This window comes from Pogona vitticeps, chromosome 15, assembly GCF_051106095.1.
Source record: "Pogona vitticeps strain Pit_001003342236 chromosome 15, PviZW2.1, whole genome shotgun sequence".
Taxonomy (NCBI): Eukaryota; Metazoa; Chordata; class Lepidosauria; order Squamata; family Agamidae; genus Pogona; species Pogona vitticeps.
In genome coordinates this window covers 3,578,781-3,590,608 of record NC_135797.1, presented here as the reverse complement: position 1 = coordinate 3,590,608, position 11,828 = coordinate 3,578,781, and the positions used below count along the sequence as shown (strand labels likewise).

The following is an 11,828-nucleotide window of genomic DNA, read 5'->3' as shown; positions in this document are numbered from 1 at the left end:
GGTTTATTAGTCGCATAATTTAAAAGCCACATTGAGGATTCAAACCGCCTCCTGGGAGAAAAGCCAGCCTGGGTAGCCTTGGGCCAGCTGCAAAGTCCAAGGGCTCCCCCTTGAGGAAGGGAAGGGTAAAGCACTTTGGAGTCTTTTCTCCCTGGAAAGGGTCAGTTGTCAGATCCTGAAGGCCAGCCCCTCTCAAGGAGGCACAGGAGGGGATTCGAACTCCCCACCTCGACCATTGTGTTATCCAGCTGCTCCTCCGTTGGGGTCAAACAGACCGGACCGTGTCTGTCTCCCGCACTCCTCCTGCTGCCTCTCTTGCTCGAACCCCTTGACCCCGAGCCTGGATCGGCTTGAGCTCCAGATTGTTCCTCCTTGCTGGTTCCCATGGCAACCGCTGAAAACTTGCCATCCGGGGTTGCCCGGGGGACCTGAGCATCCTCAGATTCAGAAAGGGCCTGGCGAAGCCTCCGGGTTTGGATCAGCCACAGGGAAGAGACGCGGGGGCTTCTGATCACAGACGCCACATGGGGGGGCAGTGAGTGTCCGCTCTCGGGAGGCCTCCCCCCATCATCATCATCACCACCACCACGCCTCCCCACCTTCCTGGCCAGCAGGGGAGAAAGCAGAACCTGTTTCTCTGGACCTCTTTGGGGGCGCCGACGTCCCCGCCTCTCGCTCTCTCTCTCTCTCCCCCACGCCTGAATATTTCATGCGCCTTTCAGCACTGGAACCCAGCCAAGCAGAAGGGGGAAAAATATTGATTCTCTCGTGTCTCACTGCTCAGCCGGAGGAACACGGCTGCCGAGCGAGCGGCCGGGGAAGGGAGAGGGAGGGTCACCAAAGGACATCCGGCTTTGACTCCCTCCTTAGGCAGAAAAAACGGGGCCAGACGCAACCTCTTTGCCCCCCCCCAGAGAGATCCCCCCCATAAGCAATGGAGAGAACTTGGCAAAGGGAGGCTCCGGATGTCATCCTCGTCATCTTAGAACCGATGAGCAAGAAGGGATCCTATAGATCATCCAGTCCAGCCCCGGTCAAGGAGGCCCCATGAAAGATTCGAACTCCGACCTCAAGCACTGGTGCATCCCGCCCTGGCTCCGACTCGCCATTATTTTTACACACCTCAGACTCTTAATGCCATCCCAATCTCTTGGCTTTGTCTGGGAATCTCCCGACCTTGGTGGATCGGGACCTCTCTGTGTGATCCTCTTTCCGTCAGAGGCAGCACGCCGGATCGGCAAGCGGGGCGAGGCTGCCAGAGTGTCTCGGCTCAAGGCATTGAGACGTCTTTTAATTCACAGGAATCGTGTCTGATTTGGAAGGCGTGGGTCTTCCCAGCTGCGGGAGAACGGCTTGGAGCTCCCCAGGTCGAAAATCAAACTTTTTAGACGTGATGAGATACGGAATGGGCCACCCAGACCCACGCGGTTGCAAATCTCAAAGGTGTTGCTCTATGATGACCTAGCGGTTCACATCAACGCCAGCTCTTTCTCCTTTCCACCTCCCCCAAAAAGGGACTCTAAAGCTTTTTTTTTTAACCCAGAGAACATTAGAGGTCATCTAGACCAACCCCACCCTCACTGCAAGTGGGAGATGCTGTGCCCTTTAATCCATGTGCTAAAAACACCCAAAGCTTCCCTCTTTCTTTTTGCCCGGGATTTTCCTAGTAGAAAGGTGGGGTTTTAGCTTTAGAAGGGTCCCTTCAAAGGTCATCTAGTCTAACCCGCCTCCCCTTGCCGGTGTAGGTGAGTCATACTCACGCTCTGATCATCATCTTCACTCTTCATGTGGTCCGCGATGAAGCGCACTCCATCGACCGCCTCTTCCAGCCCGCAGGAACACTGGCCCGGCGGGGCCGGCGGCACCGTTTGACCCGGCTTCTCCCGATAGCCATTGACCCCCTCGGGCGTTTCCGTGAAGGGCCTCCCGCCGCCGCTGTTGCCGGCGCCCCCTGCCCCGAACGTCTTGGCGGCGGAAGGGTTGACGTAACACGTGCAGGACCGAGCCCCCTCTCGCAGGAAGAAGCTGCCGGTAGACTTCTCCTGGCTCTGGCGTTTCTGCCGCAAGCGTTGGCGGGCGCAGTTTTGCCGCGGCTGTTTCATGAAGAGGAGGGTGGGCAGCTTGTCCAGGAAGACCACCTTGACCCAGGGGGGCATGGTGTGGGTGGTGGGCGAGCGGTGGTGGACGTTCAGCACGCAGACGCTGGTGACGATGGAGAAGGTCACCAGGACCATGGTGAACATCAGGTACTTCCCCACGAGGGGCACGTCCAGCGAGGTGGGCGGCACAATCTTGGAGATGAGGAGGAGGAAGACGGTGAGCGCCAGGAGGACCGAGATGCAGAGGGTCATCTTCTCCCCGCAGTCGGAGGGCAAGTAGAAGACCAGGATGGCCAAGGACGTGATCAGGATGCAAGGGATGATCAAGTTGATGGTGTAGAAGAGCGGCTTCCGGCGGATGATGAAGTCGTAGGTGATGTCCACGTAGGTCGAGTCGTTGGGGTTCTCGTTGCGCCGGCCCGGGAGGGCGATGATGTCCCACTCGCCGCTGGGGGTGAAGTCGTCCAAGCTGGCTACGTCGTTCTTCAGCACCAGGTCGATCTCGGTGCGGTCGTAGGTCCACGAGCGGAACTTCATGGTGCAGTTTTGCTGGTCGAACGGGAAGTGCTTCACCTCGATCTTGCAGGCGCTCTTGTAGATGGCCGGAGGGAGCCAGAAGATGCTGCCGTCGTAAGACACCACGGCGTTGGAGTAGAAGGAGACCTCATACATCCCGTCGGCACTGGCGGGAGGGGGGAAGAGAGGGATACCAATGGAGAAGCCTGAGAAACTGACGTACTCTGTTCTAGGCATCACAAACCAAGCCATGGGCTCATTTTCATCTCTGATGCGGCCTGTGTGTCCCTTCTTATCTCTGATCATCTCCGACCACCCCTTCTTATCTCTGATCATTTCCAACCACCCTCTCTTATCTCTCATCATTTCCTCCACCTTTACTTATCTCTGATCATCTCCGACCACCCCTTCTTATCTCTGATCATTTCCAATCACCCTCTCTTATCTCTGATCATTTCTTCCACCTTTACTTATCTCTGATCATTTCCAACCACCCTCTCTTATCTCTGATCATTTCTTCCACCTTTACTTATCTCTGGTCATTTCTTCCACCTTTACTTATCTCTGATCATTCCCTACCACCCCTCTCTTATCTCTGATCATTTCTTCCACCTTTACTTATCTCGGATCATTTCTTCCACCTTTACTTATCTCTGATCATTCCCTACCACCCCTTTCTTATCTCTGATCATTTCCAACCACCCTCTCTTATCTCTGATCATTTCTTCCACCTTTACTTATCTCTGATCATCTCCTCCCACCTTCCTTATCTCTGATCATGTCTCATCCAGGAATACGAAGGATTAAAATGGTAAGATATCATTGGGTATTGGGGAAAGAGTCTCGGGGAGTAAAAATGATAAGGCTCATGCGGGGGGGGGGGGGAGAGAAAAGAGAAAGGGCCACCAAGGGAGAAAAGAGACAAATTAAAGAAACATGGAGCACGGTATAAAACAGGGTGAATGCATCTCCTGTTGGGTTTTGTTATCTCTGCTACCGTTATCTGCCCTACCTGGCAGATTTTCCCCAAGGAAACCCAGCCCTCAACAGAGGGAAAACTCATCTACCCATCTCTTAAGCCCCAGAATCACGAAGCCCTGGGTCACAGAAAGCTTCAGTACCTACTTGTTATAAAGTACAACATCTGGAAGCCAGATGTGCTTGGAGGGCAGGCGCACCTTCTTCATATCGTCAAACTCTTCCGGGTTCCAGGTCAGGCGATAATCTTCCCATTCCTGCAGGGGCGGGAAGAGGGTCCCCGAGGAGACATGGTCAAAAGCTGGGGACCCATGCCAAGGTCTCCCCCTCCCTCCGGCTGCCACCTTAAGCTCACCCCCAGCCTTTCCCCCATTGCCCTGGGGGAGCCTCTCGTACAAGATTCAGCCGGCAGAAGGTGCCGCCGAGCCAGGATGATAAATACGATCACTTCTGATCGGTCGATTCCAGTTGAGAGACACCCTTTCCAAAGCCAGCCTCCAAATAATCAGGCTGGGTCTTGTACCGAGGGGGAGAGCAGCCTTATTCTTTGTTATTCAGGAGCAGGATTAGACCCAAGGCTTGGAAATGGCAAGGAACATAGATTTGAGCTGCAGGCCAAGATTTTTTTTTTATTTTGTATTTTCAAGCAGCGCGGATAAGTGTACCAGCGGATACTAAGAGAGGTTCTATTCTATTTGCTTTCTGCACCAAAGGGTGTCGGGGATGGTCTAGAATCCTAAAATCCCTTCCGACTCTCTTAATTCTGTGGTTCTTCTACAAGTTCTGCCTGGCTCTCTCTTTTTCTCATCCAAAAAAGGAGGGGGTGGCAATGTTTCCATTTATTTATTTTTTTCAAAATCCTGCTTTAAAAGGAGCAGGAGACCGATATGCAGGAGTGATTGTCAGAATGCGCAAACCGTCATTCAGTGCGGAAACGGAGTGGAGGAGGTCTTACCTGTGTCAGCCACACATTCGTAGTCATGATCTGTTCTCTTTCATGCTGGGGAAGAAGAAAAAGGCAGAAAGGGAGAGGACATCAAAGACGCCCAATTAAAAAAAAACTGGAATAAACACTGGCCGAGCCTCCCGCAGATACTGAAACATGCAGATAACAGCAAACACTGTTTTGACAGCCGACACCATACACAGCATGTTCTTTGGCTCCCTCTAGCGGCCGGTTCTGATAATGTCATCTTTAGAAATATACATTTCTAGGATTTTTCCTTTTTATATTTTCAGACTGTGGATAAGTGAATCCGTGGATACTGATCTCACAGATATGGGGCTCCTTCTGTATATAATGCATAAAATTTATTTCCTCCCCCACCGTCCTTTTCCCAATGCTCTCCAGCTCTCTTAGATTACATCCCCCATCATCCCCAGCCAGGATGATAACGGTGGCATTGGCGTAGCCTCGCAGTCACGGGTCCGAAATCTGAGCAGCCGGACCTGGCAGGAAGCCTCAGGGGTGCCAGCCCTTATGCAGGTTCAATTCGGCTTTCAAGTGGTCTGGAAAACGAACTCGGATCGGGTCCCCCTTTAATTGGGGGTTTGGTCTCAGAGGCGAACTCTGCGATGGCTTTTTTTCAGCCATGGTGGGGCACCCTCTTGGGAGCCCCAAGTGTCGGGAGAAATCGCCCATCGCGCCCTCGGGGGCCTAAGAGCAGCTGAGCTGCTCCAGCGGACCTAAATTTATCCTGTTGTTCGGCAGCTGGAAGTGGGATGATGGTGACGGTCTTCCGTTCCTCCCTGTCATCTTCAGGAGACAGAGGCTAGGCTATGAAGACCCCCCCTCCCCAGTTAGGTCTCTGGCTGCGGGGCCAGAGGTTGGGAGTTTGATTCCTCCCACTAGGCTTCCTTCCCCCACTCCATGATCCATCCGGTCCCTTCCAGCTCTGCAGCTCTAAGATGATGAGGACGATGGTGTTGTGCTTCAACCCCACCCGCCATCGCTAGGATAAACCCAATTAGGTGGCTCCCCCCCACCTCCCGGTCCATCCTCTCCTCCGATCTCCCCCTCTTTCCCCATCATCCATACCACGCTGATGAGCTGGGCCAACGAGACCATCAGTTGCACCGTGACCAATTCGGAGCCATTGGTGGCCGGGCGGATCAGCTTGTTGTACCGGGCCGGGTCCAGAAGATGCTCCACCAGCCGCTCTTCGGTGTCAGTGGCCAGCGACCCTGTGGGGTTTGGAGAGGAGGGCAAGAAGGGACAGAGTGAGCTACAGGCCCCTTGAGAAATCACACCCCAAAAGACCCTTCTGGATAGCCCCATAGTTGAGGTCTCTTGGGCTTCTTGTCCAGAGGTTGGGAGTTCGAATTCCCCACTGTGCCTCCTTGACTGAGGTTGGACTTGATGATCTATAGGGTCCCTTCCAGCTCTGCCATTCAAAGATTATTATTATTGTTGTTGTTGTTGTTCGTTTTTTGTTGCGGTTGTTATAAGTTTGGTGGGATTTTTAGAAAGTGAGGGAGACCCTTCTCTCTCAGTTGTCTTTTTGGTTAAGTTGGGGTTGCCAACTTTAAAAATTGTCCTCGCTCTTCTGCTTTTAACGGCAGGCTCATGGGCCGATGTCCAGCATGGAAAAATGAAAAGATCGCTACCGGGTTGCTAACCCCAGCCTGCAAACTGGTCAACAGTGGGTTTAGTAGAGGTTTGTTGCCAGTTGTGGATAAACGGGGCCCAAGATCTAGTTACTTGTGAGCAGTTACTTTCTCCAGTAACAAAGGTGTAACTACATTTCAATACAACTAATTTAACGAGTGTCAGTTCTGTTTGCAAAGTAACTGTTAACTTTTTGGTTCCTTTTCAGATTCAGAAGGCGGACTTCACTAAACGGTAGAGAAGGAACACCGCAGCGTTCAAAGAGCGGCTCACGCTGACCTTGCAGTGTCGCCCTGTGGCTGGGAGGCAACAAAGCGGATGCAAGGAGAGCCAGTTGGGGGGGGGCAGTGACTTTGAGAGGGCTGTTTGAAAGTAATATTTTAAAAAATGCCTGCTCCGTCTCTCTGTCTTTGCTCTTGAGCCACCGGTCTCTGCAGGTAGACTGCCCCTGGAGATGGAGTCTCCGATAAGAAGGCCGGTTCGTGCTCTCTGCCCACCCTGCTTGTCGGAGGTGTTTCTAAACCTGCTGCCGCCTGTCCCCGCCGTGAATTTCACAAATCTCGGCCGGCTGGGCTGAGCAAGATTTTCTCCCCGGCCTGGCACCGCTTCGCCTTCCCCTATCCGTCCTCGGAGGCTGGAACAGCAGCTGCGTCTTCGTTTCTCTCTCTCTCTCTCTTTTTCCCCTGGCCATGTGAGTCAAGTTCCTGCAGGCCGGGCAGGCTTCCAACCCCCCCCCCACATCCCCTGAGGTCAGAGCTAATCCAAAGCATTCACGATCCTATTTTGGCAGGCCGTGAAAATGTCAGCACCTCCCCAGCTTGCTCAGAATTACGGCCCGCCAAGAGCCGTTGGCTTTCTGGGCCAGGCCAGGCGTCATCGGCAGCCGGAGCCGCCCGGCCGGTCCCTTATCTCTCCACCAGACCTGGGTTTATTTTTAATCCCAGCCGGTTCAGAGGGGGGAAGAAAACAATGGGAATGGCCACTAGAAAAAAATTCCAGAACATCTCGTGGGGAGAGGAACGCAAAAAAAGGAGCTTTCGAGACCCCGAGGTGTCTTCTTCTAACGGGCACGGCGTGTCTAGATCCCTTGGCGATGATTCGGTCTCCTTGACCTTCGGTCTGCCTGGTCTTGCCTCCCCAACTGGCCTACTTCGGAGGGTCGTTGTTCTGATGATGAATAGCAGAGCGCCAATATTCTCTGTGGAGCCGGAGGAACAGGAAGATCGAGATTGAAGAACCAGGTTTAGCAAATATTGCCTTACCCCCGAAACTAACCTTTTTTCAGTCGTTTTTTGCGGCGTGTCATCAAATCACCCTCAAAAATCTCCTTTGGCTGCGGCTGCAGTAGTTGAATTTCTAACGTATGAAATTTTGTGAACAGCACAGGAGCATCCGAGAGAGAGGAGTTGGTAGTCAGGAGCATCAGAGAGAAAAGAGCTGGTAATCAGGACCACCAGGGAGGAAATAAAATCTGTTAAACATCCTTTAGATAGGGTTGGGTACCCTCTCCTATTGGCTGAAACTGCTATATTGTGCTGCTGTGGAAAGGCACAGGAGCATCAGGACGGGAAAAAACATGGCAACCCTATTTGATAGGGCCGTGGCGGACAAGAGACGGGCTGTTTCCTCCCTTCCTTGCCCGCCGGTTGGAGAGGGCTGCGATCCATCAAATCCGCCGGCCTCTCTTTCTGACAGGCCGTTCGAAAACAGAGGCAATGGCTTGAACAAAGAGGCTTTGGGAAGTATCGATTGGAGGAGGAGCAGGGCGGGAGATAAACCAACTCTCTGGAAAATATATATTCCCCAGGGTGGATGGGAGCATCAGATCCTATGCCACCTCTCTCCGCCTGCCAGCATCCTCAAGATACAAACCGACAGCTGAGTCTTGGATCCGAGCGTCCGTGTGCGGATTCTTGAACTCGGGCCGGCCCTTCCCGCTCCTCTCGAGGTTGTCAGACTACCACACCCATCATCCCTCAGCGGGTGCTGATGGGGTTTCACTCTCCTTCGTAGTACACCCTCTGTTCTCCTGGTACTCCGGTTTTTTCCTGAAGGAGATCAAAACGGTGGACGAGGAACTCTCCATTCGGATCCTCACAACCGCCCTGCGAGGTTGGAGAGGCTACGATAAGGCAAGGGGTCAAACGATGAACCTTGACCGTTTCTATGGCTGTCAGAGCGTTCGTTCAAAGAAGTCACTTTTCTGGAATATCCTTTGTAATCTCAGGGAACCCCCAAAAAGAAAGAAAGAAAGAAAGAAAGAAAGAAGGGAGGGAGGGAGGGAGGGAGGGAGGGACGGACGGACGGACGGACGGACGGACGGACGGACGGACGGGTTTGTTACTCATTGCCACTTTACTTCGGCTTGATTACCTCTCGATTTTATTGCTGCCCCTGTAAAAAACAATTCTTCCATTTTACAAGAAAGGAGAGAAGCCGGGATTTAAACATTTCTTCCACTTAGGTGGAAATGTCACTTCATAAGACTGTAGCTGAAACAAATCTCACTCGGTCCTGCTTATGAACCATGGAGTGCGCTGATTAAATTTGCCTTCGAACGGGGGTGATCCTGAAGGGGGAAAGCACATTTTCTTCATTTTTTGGGGGGGGGGAGAATGTATCGAGGGATCGAAGCAGAAAGAAAAGGCATCATGCTTCAGGAGGAAAAAAAAGCATCCTTACTGTGTGAAGCAGAAGAAAGTGGATTCTGTCTCGGCTCGTCTTTAGCTGAGGTCTTGCAAACGGAAAGCGGTGGTTTCCTTGATCGAATCAGTCCATCGCAGGTTCTGTCTTCCTCTTTCCCTACTGTCTTCCACTACATACAAAACTTCTTATCTTTTTTCCCCCCAGTGGCTTTCTTCTTCTCACGAAACATACAATAGTCTGTTGAGCTTCTTGTGAGGGTTTTGATTTGATTCCACACACACCCCCCCCCTGTTTATTTGTCTTTCTGGACAAATCCACGGTATCTGGGAAGGTCTCCTTGTTACCTAATTATCGTGGCTTAAAAGAACAGTACGGCAGCTTAAAAGAACAGATGAAGATGCCTCCGGTCCAGCCTGTCTAACACCCCCCCCAAAAAAATCCCATGGAAATTCCATAAGACATGGACAGAAAAGCACCCACACCCACCCATGTTCCCCAACAACCAGCAGTGTGAAGCAGATGGACTCCGATCCTAAGGGTAGCTCGTAGTTGTGATTCATATTTTCATTCTCAGGGCTGTCAAAAAGAGGCAGCAGATAAAGGGGAGGGCTAGAGAATTCAGGGGGGGTTAAGTTTCTGTTTGCAGAGACAGAGGTTGTGAGTTCGATTCCCCCCACTGTGCTTCCAGGGAGAAGAGCCAGCCTGGGTGGCCTTGGGCAAGCTGCACAGTCCCAGGGCTGCCCCCGAAAGAAGGGAATGATAAACGACTTCTGAATATTCCCTACCTGCAAAACCTTGGAAAGGTTTGTCCACCGTAAGTCAGAATCAATACGACGGTGTTAATTATTATTTGCAAAGCTTCCTGTCTTGAAACGCAGCGTCTGCTCTGAAAGCCCGGGGCCCTTTGTTTCAGATTCAAAAACCCAGTACCCCACAGCTGTTTCAGACTCCAACTCCCATCTGCCCCAGTTAGCCAGCACATGGGGGGGAGGGAGGATGATAGATGTCCAAACACATCTGGAGATATTTGGATCTTCTCCATGGCTGTGCTTGTTTGATTTGTGAACATCCTGTCTTTCTAAGCAGCCCCCCACCCAAAGCACCTTGCAATTGAATATTTATTTTATCAATTATGTATAGACTGTATATAAAGCGCAGTACATTAAGTAAAACAGGGCACGGTGTGGTCTAAATCCATTCAAGGCTTATGTTGGGCTCAACTCCCCCAGCCATGCTTGAGAAAAAGCTGGATGTGGGATAAAAGCTGCCTGCTGGAAACAACCGATCACTAGCTTCAATGAGCCATCTTTATCATCATCATCATCTTGGAACCACATAGCGGGAAGGGGGAATCGAACCCCCAACCTCTGGCTCCACAATCAGACTTAAACCCCTGAGCTATCCACAGCCACACCTTAGCTGCTATAATCATCTTTTGACATCCAAAATATCCCGTCACTTTATGTTCCTCTTTGGACCCCACCCCACCCCGATCCTCTCCCTCGTATGATCTCTGCACCCTTTGGGACCCCCCCCCTTCTTCTTCATGGCTTGACGATGAACTTTTTGGCGGCATGCAATTTCCTACCCGTTGGAGGCGAAAGGCTGAAATCTCACAAAATTCTGCCAGGTCTTGTACATTCCCTAAGACCCATCCATCCCAAAACGGGACATAGATTGGCCTGCTCAATTATCTATTTATCTCTTAGAAATACAGAGCTGGACGGGCATCCTATATATGTATCTCTGTTTCCTCTTTCACACATTGACACCTATACAGAGTTACACCAATATATGATATTGCCTTTCCCCCACCCACCCCCCAACGTGTGCAGTTTCCCTCTTGATTTCGGGTGGGGGTTCCATTTGGGGAAGGGTGGGACAGGACAGTGACCTTGCCGACACCTGTCTCACGAAACACCGGCATCTGAGGAAGGAGTGGGTTCGAAATATAGCTTCAGCTTGGCCTGTGGGGGGGGGAACACTAACTATTTCCAAAGGCTGAGGTTACGAGGGCCGGTCAAGGCCCACCACTAAGGCCACGAGAAAGCCTGTGGAGTGGGGGGGGCGGTGAAGGTGGGAGGGAACCCTCTCTCTGGAAGAGTCGCTGACGTATCCTCCAGAACATAATGTAGCGAGATGATCATCATCATAATAATAGAACCGGACTCCTCGCCAGCTGCTGCTACCTTCCGGCTCGCTCCTTAGGGGCGGAAAGGGGGGTTCTTTCTGGCCGCATCTAACAAAGCCCTCCATTGCCTGGGTTGAAAAGAGGTTGAAGCATCTCGCTCTAAAAAATCCGAGGAGGGGGGGGGAGGAAAAGATTTTTTTTAAGGGAGGGGGTGTTTCAATACTTACTTCGCATGGTGCCCAGAAGGCAGAGGCAGACGAGAAGCGCCATGGAGGCGGGCGGGGGATCCATGCTCTTCCTCAATACATCATCCTCTTCTCTCTCTTCCTTCCTCCCCCCTCCACCGCTCTTCCCTCCCCACGGTGCAAGGTGGGCCGCGCGCCCTACAAGGAGGGGATCCGGGCCATTCCTTTGGGGATCAGGAGTCGCATCAAGCGGGTTTTCGTGGGGAGGGGGTGATGGGGGACCTGCAAGCGATGGAGGCTTCTCAGAGGCGGGTTTGGGGAGGAGCTGAGATCTTCTCCCCCCCCCAAAAAAATTAGAGAGATAGGGTCTTGCTGGCCCTATCTCTCCCCCCTCCGAGCCGCCGCTCCGCAACGGGGCCGGCCGGCCGTGCGCTCTCCGTGGTGCTGAAAGCCGACAGCCGGGCGCTCTCCGTGGTGCTGAAAGCGGGCGTCGTGCGCTCTCCGCGGTGCTGAAGCTCTCCTTGTCTGGAAAGGGGTTGGAGAAACGTGGCGACGGAGTGTGGGGGGGGAGAGTTTGGGAGCCTGCGCCAAGCCTGGGAGCCCCCCCCTGCCCCCTTACTGTTGGATCTTCCCTTCCCCACACCCACCTCCGCCGCCTCCTGGCT

The 11,828-nt window shown here is 52.6% G+C and overlaps 1 protein-coding gene across 1 annotated transcript in view; it reads right to left on the bottom strand.

Annotated features, from left to right (window-relative positions):
• The window catches only part of CHRNB2 (cholinergic receptor nicotinic beta 2 subunit), a 17,083-nt gene extending 5,255 nt beyond the window's left edge, over positions 1-11,828 (bottom strand). The window contains exons 1-5 of the mRNA XM_020797307.3: positions 11,206-11,828; positions 5,632-5,777; positions 4,549-4,593; positions 3,741-3,850; positions 1,761-2,781 (exon numbers count right to left, since the gene is read on the bottom strand). Of these exons, the coding sequence (XP_020652966.2) occupies positions 1,761-2,781; positions 3,741-3,850; positions 4,549-4,593; positions 5,632-5,777; positions 11,206-11,269 (1,386 nt within the window). The 5' untranslated portion in view covers positions 11,270-11,828. The remainder of the gene's footprint in view (positions 1-1,760; positions 2,782-3,740; positions 3,851-4,548; positions 4,594-5,631; positions 5,778-11,205) is intronic.